This window comes from Stegostoma tigrinum, chromosome 17 (genome assembly GCF_030684315.1).
Source record: "Stegostoma tigrinum isolate sSteTig4 chromosome 17, sSteTig4.hap1, whole genome shotgun sequence".
NCBI classification, from domain to species: domain Eukaryota; kingdom Metazoa; phylum Chordata; class Chondrichthyes; order Orectolobiformes; family Stegostomatidae; genus Stegostoma; species Stegostoma tigrinum.
The window spans coordinates 52,183,773-52,201,231 of NC_081370.1; the positions used below are offsets into that span (position 1 = coordinate 52,183,773).

Below are 17,459 nucleotides of genomic sequence, written 5' to 3' on the forward strand. Positions count from 1 at the left end.
AATGTTTCAATCCCAATGTGATAAGGCATTTGAGAGAGTGCTGGAAATATTTACGAAAATGGTTCCAGGAATGAGAAAAGAAGAATTGTGACAGTTCTCCTTGAAGAGAAAGCTGACAGGAGATTTGCATGATGTGTTCATAATCATGAGGCATCTGAAAAGAAGACACAGGGAGAAACTGTTCCCATTAATGAACCGGAGACCACAGTCTTAAGGATAATTGACAAAAGAGCAATGGCAATAAGGGCAAATGTTTTCCATGTAGTCATGTGGCTGAAGTGTGGAATGCATGGCTGACATAGTGGTTGGCACCAGATCAATTAAGGCTTTCAAAAGGGAGTTGAATATGTGTCAGAAAAGGAAGCATTTGCACATCCATAGGAAGAAAGCTAAGGAATAGCATTTTTTTTTCCTTTATTCATTCATGGGATGAGGCTGTTCCTGGCTAGGCAAAATTCTTTGCCCATCGCTAATTGCCCAGAGGGCAGTTACAAGTCAACCACATTGCTGTGGGTCTGGAGTCACATGTAGGCCAGACCAGGTAAAGATGGTAGTTTCCTTCCCTAAAGGACATTAGTGAACCAGATGGGTTCTTCCCAACAATCGATTCATGGTCATCTTTAGACTGTTAGTTCCAGATATATATTGAATTCAAATTCCACCATCTGCTGTGGTGGGATTCAAACCCAGGTCCCCAGAACATTGTCTGGGTTTCTGGATTAACAGTTCAGTGATAATACCACTAGGCCATCACCTCCCCTACTATTTAATTAAATACTTCCACATGTGAAGTGTTTTTGAGGATCAGCACAGAGACAATGGGCCAAATGGCTTCTTTATATCCTTTATACTCTTTTAAATAAATAAGTAATAATGGCTTATGCAGACCCTGCTGAAAACTTTAACAAAAATATCAAAATATCACCTATCGCCTTTTTATAGGAGAGATTGTGAAATCGGTTAGTGCAGTTAGCTGGATAGCTGGTTTGCAATGCAGAGTGATGCCAGCAGTGTGGGGACTCATTTTCTGCACTGGTTGAGGTTACAGTGACAGACTCCTTCTCAACCTTTTCCCTCACTTGAGGCATGGTGACCTTCAGATTCAAACCGCCACCAGTCAGCTAGAATGACAGAGCAGCCTTACCATCCAGTAGGACCAGTGTGGCTTTTTACTTTTAATGGTACCAGAGATTTTATTATATTCTTTTAAATAACCTATAAGCTAACTATTTAATTGAAGATTTCCACAATGATTGAGCCAGCTTTTCCAATGAAAATCTCAGCAACGCAGAACAAGAATGTTCCAGTTTGGTCTGCATCTATTTTGACTTAGTTCATTTCAGCCAGGTGGCAGTGGATGAGCTAAACTGGCAGCTATACATAGCAAAGATTGGTCAGAATTACTGCTCCTTATCACCAACTTCAATGCCACTTGTAGAAGTGCAAGGACAGAAGTGGTTTCACCTTCATAGTATGAGCTAGATAATGACCTGCATATAGACCCATTCAGTCTTTATCTATTGTTCAGTTGTTCCAAGGAATGTAAGGCCAAAAGTACTGATATTCAGAGACTAAACTGGAGCAGATGTAGATGAACAATATGCTTCCATAAACAACAAGGTGACTAGATATTTAGCTTATAAACTAAATCTAACAATAACAATGCTGGATGAACTCAAATGTGACATTTTCTTGTGGCTTTTAAATTTAAAAAACACTACTTTGCTTACGAAGGTTGGTAGGTGGTTAATAGTGAAGAAGATAGTTGTCGGTTACAGAAAGATATAGGTGGGTTGGTCAGATTGGCATCACAGATACAGATGGTATTTAACCTTGATAAGTGCGTGGTGATGCAATTTAAAAAAAAGAAACAAGATGTGGAAGAATTTAATGATTGGCAGGACACTGAGTACCCAAAAGAACAGAGGGATCTTGGGCTAGTCATTCACTGATCCCTGAAGTCAATAGAGCACACGAATAGCATAGTTAAGAAGGCATATGGGGCACTTGCTTTCATCAGTCATGATATAGAGTGTAACAGCAAGGAGGTAATGTTAGAGTTGTACAGAGCATTGGTTAGGCCACAACTGGAGCACTGTGTGCAGTTCTGAAGGATGTAATAGCATGGGGCGTGTGGGGGGGTGGCGGGGGTTGGTGAGCAGGGTGTACAGAGGATGTTGCCTGGGACGGAGTAATTGAAGTATAAGGAGACATTAGACAGACTTGGACTGTTTTCCTTAGATCAGAGAAGGCTGAGGGAAGACATGATTGAGGTGTATAGGATTATGACGGGTATTGATAGGGTGAGTAGGGAACAGCTGTCCCCCTTTGTTGACAGATCAATCACAAGGAGGCATAGTTTTAGGGTAAGGGGCAGGAGATTCAGAGGGGATTTGATAAAAATGTTTTCACTTAGAGGGTGTTGGGAATCTGGAATACACTCCTGGGAAGGTAGTGGAGGCCAGAAAGCTTACAACCTTTAGAAAGGATTTGAATGAACCCTTGAAATAGTATAACATTCAAGGATTTGGGACAAATGCAGGAAATTTGGATTAGTGCACCTTTAGTGGTAGCTATGTCAATGCAGACTCAATGGCTGAAGGGTCTTTTCTGCACTTGATGTGCCATGAATCGATTATTGCAGAGTTTAAAAGTATTTACATTCTCTAAAATGGTTGTTTTAAAAAATACACTTTAAAATCAGTGAAGCATTTGATCACCTTCTGACTTGAAAACATAACAAGGCTTCATGAGTTACTCATTCGAATCTATTGAATTGTTCCCATTATTTAGACTCCTCTGGTCCTGCTGAACAGTTTTATGGAAACAAATGGCAAGTTTCCCTTGGATAGTTAGCAAATTCAATCCAGCCACATTCATACAAGTGTTCTGTACAATGAGAGTGATGACACTGTGGGAAGGCTCAGTCAGAGTATTTCTAAGACCTGGTGGGCAAAGGGACTGTAGGGAGAGTTAAGGGTGGGCAGGGGTAGGGGAGGGGAATTTGGTTGGGAAATCATATGGAAATGTACGAGTGCAGTGGGCATGTGCGTACCAATAACCTTTAGACAAACAGTTGTTTTGCAACTGTCCGTGTACGTGATTTCTCCATACGTCAGGGAAAGAATATCTTCTACATAGTGCATATCACTTTGTGGTGAAGAATAGGAACAGCCAGAAGTCATTCCAGCACAGGAGGTCATTCAGCCTTTGTGGTTCATGCTAATCATCTAAGTGGGCACGAATGCAAGGAAAATTGTTGAGGCCCTGTGGTCAGAGGCTTAGAAACTAGGGAAGGATTTAAGAGACAGGTTGTCAAAAGACAGTAATATTCATATAACTCTCACTGGCAGGCACCAGTGAGTGGGTTTTTGGATGTGCAGACTAATGTGCAGTTGGATAAAATGGTGCGGTGGGGAGGGCTTCAGATTCCTGATGTCTTGGGTCATGTGCTGGTGTCCCAGTTACCCGTTCAAGGTTAATTGTTACCATGGGGGATGAAACAAGAGATTAAACAAAATGAAGTATTCGCGATGAGAAACAAGATACATAGAGTACTGAAAAAGGGTAACGAATGCTTGAGAATTAGGAAGCATTAGTTGTGGGAAAATGCAAGGCATTCTACGATGGGTTTGGAGAGTATGCACGTGGCAAATAAGGTCAATGTACAGCAGGTATAAATCACCATGTAGAGAATGTTTTATGGCAATAACAGTAACCTGGCTGAGAGAAGGGGAGCACTGTGGAAGCTAGAGATTGGGAAGACTTTGAGGTTAATAAGACAAGAAAAAAATGTCATTTGGAAAATCATGAGCTAATAAGTGTCAACACAATGTTAATGGCAAATTGTGTTTGAGAAACCAATTTCAAATTTTATGTGAAGTATATGGACTTTCCAATAGGCATTCAGTAAAAATGTTTATTCTTTCTTAGATTATAGGCATTGTTAGCAAGTTCAGCATTTGTTACCCATCATCATTTGCCCTTGAAGGTGTTGAACTGCCTTCTTTGGCCAATGCAGTCTGCTGGTGTTGGGTACTGTTTTATCAACCTGAAAGAACAAGTATTATATCACTAGGAGTTAATTCTTATGACCATAAATGCACATGAAGGATGCTATCAAAATAGGCAAATCGCAAAGTCATTCATATAAGTTAGGTAACTACAAATATTATCCTTGACACATTTGTTGTAATCAAACAGGATTTTAAACACTCCCTTTAGTGCTTACATCACATCTATAAGGACTGAGCACAGTTCCAGTCACCACCCCAAACAACTCATTCAAGCTCGAGAAACTATAAAGAGAGCAATGAGATTGATCAAAGTGTAAAACTGTGGACTAGGAAAAACTCAGATCACATCCAAGTGGAATGATCTGGAGAAAACCATATAAAGGCAAATAATTGGAGAGGAAGGTAAATCTCACTCACTCAGGACTTTGAGTATTCTTGGTCGAAGGTTCAGGGTCATGAAGGACATGTTAGGGGAGAAAATATCTTTGTTCACAGAAGGTGCTGAACAGCTGAATCAGGTTGGTGGGAGGCAGGTTGAGTCCAGGACATTGAAGATCTAAATAAACACACATGCTCATTCATATACCCACACATAGGCACACACAGCTTTGTACATTCATATAATGCACACTTGTTAATTCACTAGAAAATGTAATAGGAAAATGCTAGGGTTATCTGTCTCACAAAATGGATGAATGAATGTTTATCCCAATAAAACAAAACAAAGAACTGTAGATGTTAGAGATCTGGAACAGACAAAACAAGAAATTGTTGGAGAAAATCAGAAGGTCTGGCAGTATCTATGGAGAGAGAAACAGATTTATCCTAAATCTATCTTGCATTGGATCCATTAGCAATGTTGTACAGTATGTACAGGACTTATGTGTAAGGATTGGGAAACTAGAACAAATTAAGCTGGAATACTGTTACCATGCTATTGCCTCCAAGGGAATGTTTGGATGCATTGCATTGTAGTATTACCGCCTTTCCAAATGGGAGTTTTACTCTTACATCTGTTTGAGGGACAGCAAGACGTGGGGGTGGGATGGGGTAAATTTTGAAAGCTGTGAAATTAAAGAAGAAATGCGAGGTGTTAGAACTTCTAGAAATCTTGGCTAAATTGACACAAGTTTCAATAACATAAAACATGAACATCTAAATAAAAAATGCAAAACTTATATGGTCATTAAATGTGAGTGTAACAATCGAGAAGAAATTAAGAAAAGGCTACATGCACCCAACCCCCAGAAAAAAAATCCCGAGGAGAAAAAGAGCTGGTCACAAACCACATTTGGGCTGGGGCACATCTGATATGAGGTCGGACCTGGATCAAGCAGGGTCTTGTTGCTTATCTGAGATCAAGCAAACGGAGTCTGAGTTAATGTTAATTTTGCTTCTTCCCTCGTTTCCACATACCCAATAGTCATATTCCTGTAATGAGCGAAAGAACTGGAGATGCTGTAAATCAAGCACAAAAACAGAAATTGTAGTAAAAGCTCAGCAGGTCTGGCAGCATTTGTGAAGGGAAGAAAAAATCAGAGTTAACGTTTCGGGGTCCGGTGACCTTTCCTCAGAAGTGGGGCTTGTTCTGAGGAAGGATCGACGGACCCGAAATGTTAATTCTGATTTTTTTTTTCTTCACAGATGCTGCCAGACTTGATGAGCTTTTCCGGCAGCTTCTGCTTTTGAGTCAGGCTCCTGTCCCTGGGTTTATGCAGCTACTTTTCTAGAGCATAGATTACTCCTGTGATCCTGTGCATTAAAGTGATTGTGAAACCTATGTGCCAATGCCTGTTTAGCTTTGCAATAGGATTGATGCTCAACTGAGAATTGATTCTGATATTAACCATCTGATTTCTCGTGAGCTGTGACGGTGTGCAAAATGAAATGGAAGGGTTTCGTAGTGCAGTGGTATATCCCTACCTTTGAACCAAGTGATCTAACCCCATGTGCTTCAGAGGTGTGTAACAATTCCGAACAGGTCGGTTAGAAAGTATCTGCAAAAAGAAAATGAGGAGAGGTGCTTTTGCGGCTTAGTAGTAGCATCCTTACCTCTGGACTAGGAGGCCTGGGTTCAAGCCCCACCTGCTCCAGAGGTGTGAATTGGGAAAAATAAAACGAATTGCACTAGAATTTGTTTTTGGCGTGGAGAGCGAACCGAACCTAACTATTGAAATCTTAACTCTGTTTCCCGTTGCAAAAAAAAAGGGCTTAAGATCGAGGTGTCCGCTTTGGTCAGGGCTGTGTGGCAGCTGTAACTCAGAAGAGGTCCGAGTTGTGAATGAACTGTGAGGTTGACTCCTGGTTCCTGGGGGTCTCACTGGCCCGTCCCCAATATGGTGGAAAACCAACTGACTCGCACTCTGTGTTCAATCTCCATGTTGGGGTTGACGCTTAGCACTGGAAGACCCTAACGCCAGGCTGCAGGAAAGTATCACACACAGTCCGTGTTCCAGCTCCAAGCGGCTCGTTAAGGCTGTGGGGCATCTCTGGTGGACTCTCGTTTCAATGCGAAGAGTTGGCTGCTGCTGCGTCGGCTCTCATGCTTTACATGAAAGTAGGCAACAGGGAGTGTCAATAAGCTGACCCGGAGAGCCGGCTAGCAGACAGTATGACTTGGATCCACCAGTTTCACAATACTCTCGATAGGAGGCCTTATAGACCATACAACTGTATTCAAACTAATTTCTGTTTCGGGGAATAAAATGAGCCTGTGTCTCTGATGCACACCTGGTATATGCATGTTACCTGTAGAATGTTACAGCCATGTTAAACAGGTAACAAGGTACCGCTGGGTAAAGCTTACATTCAGATTAGACAGCACGGGTTAATTTTAAAGACTAGGACAGCCTACACCAGTAATAACTTCGTCTGAACTATGTTAAAGACAATTGGAGTGCTCAACATGTGCTTAATCTTAATAGGTCTCTGCTTGCAGAAACCCCGTTTTCTATTGTACTGTGGGACACTGGAAAATGACGGTTTGGATCATCCACCATTCTCTACCACACCACAGGGTCGGAAGCAAAGCTGTGGATCAGCTTTTTACAAAACATTTAGAGAATAAACTGAGTAATCGTCTTCGCTTTTGACTGTTTGGCTTCAATAAGGATTAATTTCCACTATTTTATTGGAATAAACCGCAAGATTTTTGTAACGGGTGCACTTCTGTCTGGAGGTGACCACAACACCTCGGCTCTGGTTTAAACCAGGGTCCCGTACACCAGCACATCTCAGGAAAGCCCACTGGCAAATGCAATCGATCGCTTCAAATGGATCACATCAAACCCCACATTGTATCGTCCCACGTAGCGAATTATTGGCTGAATTTCCTTTTGGGAAAATAAAAAACTTGGGCGTCATATTTGGAGCAGTGTACTTAGCTCCTTTCGTATAATTCTGTGGGACATAGGGGAAGTATAGTTGAAAACAGTTTGCATCTCCGAGGTATAACCGGCTGCTTTCGTTAAAAAAAATATACGAATTTGATGTTTCCTTTGCAAATGCTGAACGTCCAGTTTGGGAAATGGAAGCGGCTCCTGCGGTGGCTTCTTCCCGATTTCGTGATGTGCGGGTTTTCTGTTTAGGGAGACGGATGACACCAGGGGGTTGGGGTAAGGAGGGGGTGGGGGGATGACGCATTTACTTTTGGCATTTTCCGCTCCTTAAATCATAGGCTGAGCGGAGAGAGAGACAGCTCCCAGCATCACTTTCACTTTTAAAAAAATCGCTTGACAAAACTCATTTCACTCCAGCTCGCTTTGCCTAGGGATTCCTCCATCGTTTAGCCAGCACTTTGAGCAATCAAACAAAACACCCCAAAGAGGAATTTTAAAACGTGCCAGGAAGCCTCTGGCAAGCTGGTCAGCGGGGGAATCTGACTAGTTTCTGTTGGACTTTGGGGGAGAATTGAAGACCAGGATCGAGAGGTAAGGGCTTGCTGTACAAAGAAACGTGAAGTTGCACACATTAGGAAGGGTCGGTGGGTCTCCTACTCTCTCTTTCCCTGTCTCACCCAGTCCGTGTGATTACCCTTAGACACACACACGGAGATAAATGGCAGGGCCAGATCAGCTACAGACTGGAAGGTACCGCAAAATTGGTCTAAATCCGAGCCGTTCAAGTGCCTATGTGTCCCGTTTGGATTTTAAAAATCCCAAACCCCGCTGGGTGACACTGTTTATCGCCGCTCCGCGATGCAAGGTCACAAAGGGTCATGAAGGTTTCTGGGTCTGCTGCACTTAGTGAAAATAACGGTGCGGATATCAGAAAAGGAAGTCGTGGAAATTAAATATAGTTTATTGACTAAAATCTCTGTTAGGCGAACAAACGTTCCAATGTTCAGGCCGTTTCGTTGGATTCCCTAGTGCCCTGTAAAGTACCTGTAAAAAGATGCAATTCTTTCGCTGGGAATGTGAAATATAAAACGCGGACAATATTTCCTTCTGTTAATGGGCATGCTTTACTGCCTCTGTAGAAGTACTGTTTCATTCGTATGTAGCTGCAATATTACATCAATATCACTTACTACTAACTGCAATTCCCGGGTCCTGTTACTAAATATTGGTTTTGTCTCCCGAAATGATGTTAAATATAACTCGCCTGAGCTGAGGTTTCGGACTGCGCGCACTCCGAAATTCAGGGACAATTCTTTGGCATTTATTTTACCTTTAAATGACACACTCTCGAAAGGATCAGCTTCCTCTGTCGGTTAGGGATGAATTCTTTAACGGGAATGACCTGTTACACTGTACAGGAAGTTTCTCGGCCCTATCACCCCCTGTACTGCACATGTTCCGAGAATCTTTGGGAACCGCTCTGTTGGAGACAATGTAAACTCATCCAGAAACACATTGGGTCTAACAGGAAATGACGTTTCTTAGTAAATAAATTTATCCAGCAATAAAACGTTCAGAGAACGACAACTCTTGTCATCCACTGCTTGGCTCGCCTATCTCATCTTGTGTTGTTAGAAAAAAAGTTGTATTCTTTGTATACACAAACACAAATCAAAAGTTTCCGAATACAAATGGATCCTTCATCAGATGAGATAATAGTGATAAATGAAATTTCTAACTGGCGGAGTTTCTCTGAGGCAGAGGCAGACTGCAGAGAACAAACGGGATTTGCATCACCTGAAAGGCACTCTTATTAATTCATGGAATTGACACCAATCACAACACAGGAGGGATGGGATACAATCAGCAATTCACACTGCACACCAGAACGGAATAGAGTCTGAATTATATGCATCACGCACAGACACAGTCTGAGATTTACATTCTCCCCTCGTGTGTCTGCGAAAGGGGCCGCGCCTGAACAGCCATCACTGTGCAGCCTAAGGTAAAGCGGTTACCCTGTCGACCGAAACCGGCTGTTAACCACCGCCAAAGCTGCATTTCAAAACGACACAAACATTACAGTAGTTCAAGATTATTATTATAGGGTCAGGAAGGTGCAGCGCTTTGAAGAATTCAAACCACTTACACTGAATAACACATAACGTCCTACAAATTAGGAGCTGCAGGACTTGGCCGGGACAATTGTATTTACAGTCCTCAATCAATCCCCACACAAACACCCACACATACAGACACCCACATGCGCACACACACACATACACACACCCACACACACACATACAAACACACACACACATACAAACACCCACACACACAAGCCCCCACACACACATTCACTTGCAAATACAAACGCGCACTCACACACCACTGTTTTGGTCGAAATGAGGTACTAGTTCGTACCCGTGAAATTAGAAGCTGTGATTTTGTTGTGTTTCAAATCTTAATGGGCCTCAAGAAGAGATCATTCCAAGTCAGATGGAAAAGTTCCATTCCTGATTGAAACTATTCTGTCTTTTCTCCGTCGGGTGTTTTTGAGAAGTTTTGCTCCAGTTTTTTGGTGAGTTCTGGGGCTGGGGTCAGAGGAGATGTGAGGGGCTGTGGGGGTTAGCTGGTGGGGGTGGGGTGCAGGGAAGGAATGGGTCAGCTGAGTTCGCACTGAGCGAAATGTGCACGGAACAGTTCAAGAGAACAGGCTTTGGTGCAGAATCCAACTGCTTCTTCCCGGTTCGGGCTCCGGTCCCGGAAGGTGCCTGGGTCAATTCTGTGGACGCCTGATCCTAGTTTGTATGCCACAGGAACACAAACCGGATTCACAATGAGTCCAAACACACAGGACATACACAACTGAGGTTGTGATCATCTCAGTCTTGTTCTCAATGCTTATTGTTTTGGAGACAAAGGTTGACGGGCCGATGAGTTAAAGATTTCGTTAAATCCCGACGCCAGGGCACAAACACGAGCCTCGGATTTTGTTCCTTTTTGAATAGAATCAGCTTTGAGACTTTTCTTAGAGAGACTGTCCAGCGCCGCCTGCCCAGCGCTTACTGTTCGGAAGCTGCCTTCACACCTGCATTAGCGGTGCTTCGTGACCCCAAAATTGCGAATCTCATCAGATATTCACTTAATACGATCGGGATGTGTGGTTAATGATTCAATCTGTATTTTCCAATAAATGTATTTCAATTGCAAAGTGTGTATAACGCCCGGAAATATTCTAACGTTGTGTGCCCACAACCGCCGTATGAACGAATACAAACTCAGATACATGGGAACCGCAGAGTTTTAACGTTGCTCGGTGCTCCATGTGAAACAAACGGGCTCGATACCGTTTCGGTAAATGGTCACTTTGGGTGGAGATTGGTGCTGAGAGCAGTCGGTGATCGGCCCGGCTAACAACACCCAACGTTATACTGAACCGGCGCCGTTTATATGAACATCCAGAAATACGGCGTTTAGAGACAGTCAGGCCGAACGGGGTGCCCTCCCGACCTTACCACAACAAAATGAATTGAAGTTGCGAATCAGTCAAGGAGCCGGTAAATGTTGGGTCGAATATTTTCTCTTGAGCTTCAATTTCTTAAGCGATTGGAATTGGTGGCATGTTCTTGGTGTTGGATGCTTTATTCAAACAAAGGTGGAATTTCTTTCAAAAATAAAACCCCGTAAGAACTGCTGTAAATCAGAAACACAAACTGAAGTTTCTGGAAAAGCTCAGCAAGTCTGGCAGCATCTGTGGAGAGAAAGCATAGTTGGCGGTTTGGGTCCAGCGACCCCTTTTCCTGTGGAGTTTTCTCATGGAAGTCAGCGCTGGAAAGGGTTAAGAGATTGTAGGATTATTAAGCGTTGGCCGGCACTGTCAAGTCTCACTTTTTGTTTATTTTTGCTCTTGTTTGTGTTCAGCTAAAGACAGCCCACTGGGAGAGTCAGACCTGCCCCAGAGCCCTGACCCAGCGGTGATGGAAAGCTCCTATCTTAGCGTCAAGGAGGCAGCGATGAAAACAGCCAACACCGAGCTGTCCAACGCCATGGACAAGGCCGAGAGTGACAGTAACAAGGGCAAGAAGCGCAGGAACAGAACCACCTTCACCAGCTACCAGCTGGAGGAACTGGAAAAGGTTTTCCAAAAGACTCATTACCCGGACGTGTACGCCAGGGAACAGCTTGCACTGAGGACGGATCTGACTGAAGCCCGTGTCCAGGTAAACGGTGACGGGAACGGGTTGGGCGTTAGATAAAGGCACAATAGCCCCGTTTATTTGAAGTAGGGGTACGCAAAAGCTAGAATCCGCGATTGATTGAAGACACCCTCGAAAAAATACGGAGGGTGTATTTATCATTTTGCACATCGGAGCGATTCCCCAGCCTAACTCGGAGTGTTTCTCCTACAATTACGCTTTAGCTGTCTCATTTAGCTCATCCGGTAAATAATGTTACGTCCTGACTGCGCTAAACCCACGGCGACTCAAGGGGTAAAGGCGGCTTTGCCTCGTCCAGAATTTTTAAAAAATCAGTACAGAAATGCCTCATTGGGTGTAGGGTCACTAAATCTCAAGGAGAGATAGAATCTGTAGCCTTATTTTTATATTCCAAGAGAGGTCACGATTACGTTTATAATTCGTTTTTGAAGCGGCCTCCGCAACTTCATTGTACCAGGATTACAAACTCCCCACTCTCGTTTTGGAAAGTTTACATTTTTTTAAAAAAGTAAACATGCACAAATTAATGGAGGTTTAAACTAGTTATCACGAAACTGTGCTGTTCAAAAGACATCGTTAAAGTGGCGCCAATGTTTGGTCTAAAAAATCGAAGGGACAATATTCACTTTCTTAAGAAATAAACGAGATTCCAAATGTGAGGCGCACAGCAATCTTGCAAATGTGGTTTCTGAGCAGTCGTTAACCGGGAACGCCACCCTGAGCTGGTTATAGGATGTCAGAGGAAAGTAAAGTGTTCACAGTGACTCCACACCAGCTTCTAGCCCCTTCTGATATTGACCGCACTCAGTACTGAAAGATGTTAGCCTGTGTTGGCACGTCCAGTAGGACAGATTAACTAGAACACCACCAGCTCCCCATGCCAAATCCCGACATTGCCAATAGCCAGTACCCAAAAGAGAGAGAGAAAGACCATAGAGACGCAGGCCGCCCGGCAGTTCACCTCGGGACAGTTAGAAGCCTCGTCAGCGAGTCTAAAATAAACTTCCGAGAACTGGTTAAGGTTGGGACTGGAAGGGCCCCTTCCCGTTCGGAGTGAAATTGTGCAGTTTTATGGCGATTGTATTGATTAGATATTCGTTTCCTTTAGAGATCTTTACTAACTCAGTGCGAGATTAATTCGGGTCCTCTCACGTCCTCACATAGGGCGAAGTGTTGGAGACTGGGCATTCGCTTTAGCGGCTTTCAGACTTGCTTTGTGCGGATTCCATTGAATGGTTTGTTTTCGGAAAGCTGGCGAAAAGTTGTTCGTTTCCCAGAGAGAGAGAGATACAGAGGGAGAGATACAGAGATATACAGAGAGAGAGAGAGAAACAGATACAGAGAGAGAGAGATAACTGAGCCAAAACAGACCTGGGTTGTGGATCTGGAGGAGCGGCAGCCGGTGTGAAGCGCGCACATCTGGGTGTATAGAGGCAGGGAACACTGGAGCTAAACCCAGGGATGAAGGGGAAGGCAGAGCAGGAAATTAAAGCGGCAATAAAAGCAAACTGTGGCTTTCGGACCTTCCCATCAGTGCCTCGCATTTCCCAGCTTTTTAGCAGATGTAAAGGATTTGGTTTTAACTCTGACTTTCAGAGTCCACACCAACCCCTTCGGTTTGTTCAAAAAAATCTAGCCGTTCACGATTTCTAATCAAACCGACAACTGAAAATCGTTTCCGAACAGATCCTTTCCCTTTCATTTCGTTGACGCTATCGAAATCATTTTATACCCAGAAAAGCCCTAATCCAAACCAAAATACGAAGCTGATGATCTCTGATTCGCGTCTGCACCAAAAGCTGTCCTTTCTCTGTAGCTGTTACACTGCATTCTGCATTCTCTCTGTTAGCCTGATGTACGTTATGATTTGTCTGGTCGGCGCGCAAAACAACACTTCTCACTGTATCTCGATAACATGGGACACCAATAAATCAAACCAAAACTGAGAGCAGGCTAGTGCTGAACAGTACACACGCTGCTGTACCATCCTGTCATCAAAACAAACATTCAGGAAGGTTTCGCCACCGTTAATATTAAAACAAAACGAGTCCCAGAAATGAGCAGGAGAGTTTCTTGTTTTCGTTTTGGAACAGGATAAACGCAGTGACTCCAAACTGGAATAACTCCGGGGCACAGAAGGTCAGGATTTGTATAGTTCTTGTTAACGGGACGGGATGTTGACTGGATAGTTTTTCAAACTGCCCACAGGAGGCTGCTCACTGGAGTTGCAACGTTTAAACGGTGAAGGGGCAGCTTAGAAACACGCAGAGTGCAGATTACAGCTCCCCCCAGAGTGTCTCCTCACCCTGTTATATTACCAGAGTTTACTCACTGCAGCTGAGCTTGTTCAGTCACACATACAAGCGGTTCCTAATCTGGCCCCCTACTCCCACCCGTCTTCCCTCCCCATGAGAAATGTGGCCTTGCGATCTGGGTTTCACCCGCGGTCAATTCAACATTCACAGTAAAACTCTCTCAAACATTGCACTTGTATTTATTCCGGTTTTAAAATGGATTCTTTCCTGACACAGTCTCATTAGGAAGGTTACTTTGTCACCTCCAGTCCTGTTTCATACTGAGGGGAAAGGGTGGGGAAGGTGAAGCGATGGAGAGAGTCCGCAGATACAACAGGCATCCCGCGGGGCACTGCGGCCGATGGCGACAATAACAGCAACGTGTTTCTTATTTAAGTGCGAAGCAAAATCATCAGGCAGTAAAGAAATTGCAACTCGATTTTATACCTAACCAGTATCAGTCACGATTGGTTTCCGATTATCCGTTCACAAACTCAGTTGAAGGGGCTGTTGTGGCGCAGATGTAGCATCCCTACCCCTGGACTGGGAGGCCTGGATTCAACTCCCTTTTGCTCCCAAGGTGTGTCATAACGTATTTGAACCGGTTGATTAGAAAACTACGTTAATTTTTTTTAAAAAGGAAGGGCCTGCAGATGAGTTAGAAGCCTATTACAGACAATAGACTCAATAGAGCAAATTCAAATGGGTATTTGTTTGCAGTTTGAAGATTTGGGCTCTAGTTGTTCAGCTCGTTTAGGAAGGAGGACTGGTCTGGTACAGGAAGTGCCTGCTCAATTTTGACATGCCCTGGAGGTATGTCATAACACATCTGAACAGGTTAATATGGGGGAAAATAAACTGTGAGAAGCTAATGAATTCACAATAGCAATTCAGCCCAATGACTTTTCAGAGTGCAGTTATCTCTTCAGATTTAATATACAGTTGTCCATTTGAAAATTATTTTGGAGCAGTGAAATCGGTATTTTACATTATTAATTGGTAATGTAAAAATACTGTACCTTTGAAGAATAATTCATCTAACTTTGAAAAAAAATGTGTATTCTATTGTACGTGCAGATTCAACTGCGGCACCGCTGCGCAACTCTGTTCAGATTTGCAAACCAACTTCCAATCATTAAAAATATAATTTCAGCTTGTTACGTTTAAAAGGAAGAGCTAAAACTTCAAATTAAAGTTAGAAAATTCGGGTCCAAAATAAGTTCTGCCAACAATTTCTCAAGTCGGAGGTGTAATGTGGCGAAAATCTCTTGGGACTGGAGTACTTGTCATCTCCCATTCAAAAGGTGTCCCGCAGAAAATGGAATTAATTTACATCCTCTCGTTCCCTTGGTTTTAGGTTTGGTTTCAGAACAGGAGAGCTAAGTGGAGGAAACGAGAACGCTTTGGACAGATGCAGCAAGTCCGCAGTCATTTCTCCACTGCCTATGAATTACCCATTTTAACCAGGGAGAACTATGCACAGGTAGGCACCACATCTGCTGTTGGAAAGGAGTTTCTGAATAACCTGTGAGCAATTCAAAGCATACAGTACACACTGAGCTGCCTGGAGACAACCACATCAATGATGTTCTGTGCTATTTTGTTGAAGTGATTTAGGGAATGTGTTCAACTTCATATTTGATAAGGCACCTCGATTTTGTGAAGTGTTACAGGATTGCCATTATTCGACTCTGCATTGGTTTGAAAGTTAAATGCAAATGCAGCTGATATTATAACTGCAGCCAGCAAAACTTCAACATTCAATGCCAGCATAAGATGGAAGTTGAAAAATTGTAGCAACTTCACAGAACTGGGAAGGAAGTTAGCGTGAATGTGTTATAATTACAGTTCCGTGTAAATTTTGAACTTACGGAATAGGGAGTAATTCCGGTGTTGGGAGATGGACAGTTCCATCTCTGACAACCTGTTGGCATCAAACAGTCATTCATCTGGAGAAGTGACTGTGAATAACAACAAGTGGTGCTTAGAAAACATTCTAAACAGGAGCACTAAAAAATAAATTTGTAAAAGAATCACGAGGTAATATTAGGGTGGCTGATGTAAAAGCTTCGTCAAAGAGGTGGGTTTTAAGAAGTGGTGTATATCTATAGGCTCGCATCATACCTTGGACAATGGTGAAATTTGAATTCAATAAAAATCTGGAATTGAAACATTTTAGTCTAATGTCAACCATGTAAAGACTGCCAATTGTTGTAAAAACCCATCTGGTTCACTAATATCCTGCTGGGGGGAAGGAACTCTGTCATCTTTACTGGTCTGGTCTACATGTGACTGCAGATCCACAGCAATGTGGCTGACTCTTAAACTCCACTGGGAAGAGGTAAGCATTATCAGAAGGATTTGAAAACAAGGATGAGAATTTTAAAATGGACACATTACAGAACCATCAGCTATTCTAGGTTAACAGAGATAACAGGTGAGCAGAATATGGTACCAGTTAAAATATGGGGAACAGAATATTAAATGATACAAACAGAAATTACTGAAAAGGCTCAGCAGGTCTGGCAGCATCACTTGACCCAAAACATTAACTCTGATTTCTTTCCATAGATGCTGCCAGACCTGCTGAGCTTTCCAGCAATTTCTGTAAGTGTTTCTGATTTACAGAATCTGCAGTTCTCTCAGCTTTTAATGAATATTGGATGACTTTAGGTTTACTGGGTTGGATGATATTATAAATATAAGTGATATGTGATCAGAATCTTATCTCCTGGTCAAATGTGACACCAAGATTGGAACAATTGGATTCAGCCTCTGACAGTTGCCAGTGAGAATGATGGAGTTGTTGAGGGAATCACATTTGTTGTGGGAGCTATGACAATATTTCTGTTTTCACAACATTATATTGAATTTTTGTTTATCCAGCATGGTTGAGGGGTCAAGAGAGGTGCTGGTGATCTATGCTGGCCATTGGCAGGCAGCACATGTATGGTGATGAACGTATTTTGGATGGTATCACCAAGTGGCTGTATGTCTGAGCAGTCAGTGATATTTTACAGATTCATTCATGGCCTGTTAGTGTCATTGGCTAGGCCAGCATTTATTTCCCATCCTAATTGCCCAGAGGGCAGTTAGGAGTCAGCTACATTGGTAATGTTATTGCACTATTAACCCAGGGACCAGCTAATGTTCTGAGGGCCCGGGTTCAAATCCTGCCATGGCAGATGGTCGTGTTTGATTTCAATTAAAAAAAATGGAATTAAGAGTCTAATGACGACCACAAAAATATTGTTGATTCTCAGAAAAAAATACATCTAATTCACTAATGCTGTTTAGGGAAGGAAACTGCCATCCCTATCTGGCCTGGCCTACATGTGACTCCAGACCCACAGCAATGTTTTGTCTCTTAACTGCCCTCCATGCAATTAGGTATGAGCAATAAATGCTGGTCTAGTCAGTGATGCAGATGTTGGTTATAGCTCGTCCACATCAGGTAAAGGCAGCAAATTTTCATCCTTAAAGGGCAATTAGAGAACCAGATAGGTTTTTACCACAATCAACATTGGTTTACATGGCTGCCATGATGCGAGCTTTTAATTCCAAATTCTTTTTAAACCAGAATTCAAATTT

The 17,459-nt window shown here is 42.9% G+C and overlaps 1 protein-coding gene across 1 annotated transcript in view; it reads left to right on the forward strand.

Moving 5' to 3' along the window:
- alx4a (ALX homeobox 4a) overlaps positions 1–17,459 on the forward strand; it is a 48,254-nt gene that overhangs the window by 10,136 nt on the left and 20,659 nt on the right. The window contains exons 2-3 of the mRNA XM_048545192.2: positions 11,279–11,577; positions 15,226–15,351. Coding sequence (XP_048401149.2) covers positions 11,279–11,577; positions 15,226–15,351 — 425 coding nt within the window. The remainder of the gene's footprint in view (positions 1–11,278; positions 11,578–15,225; positions 15,352–17,459) is intronic.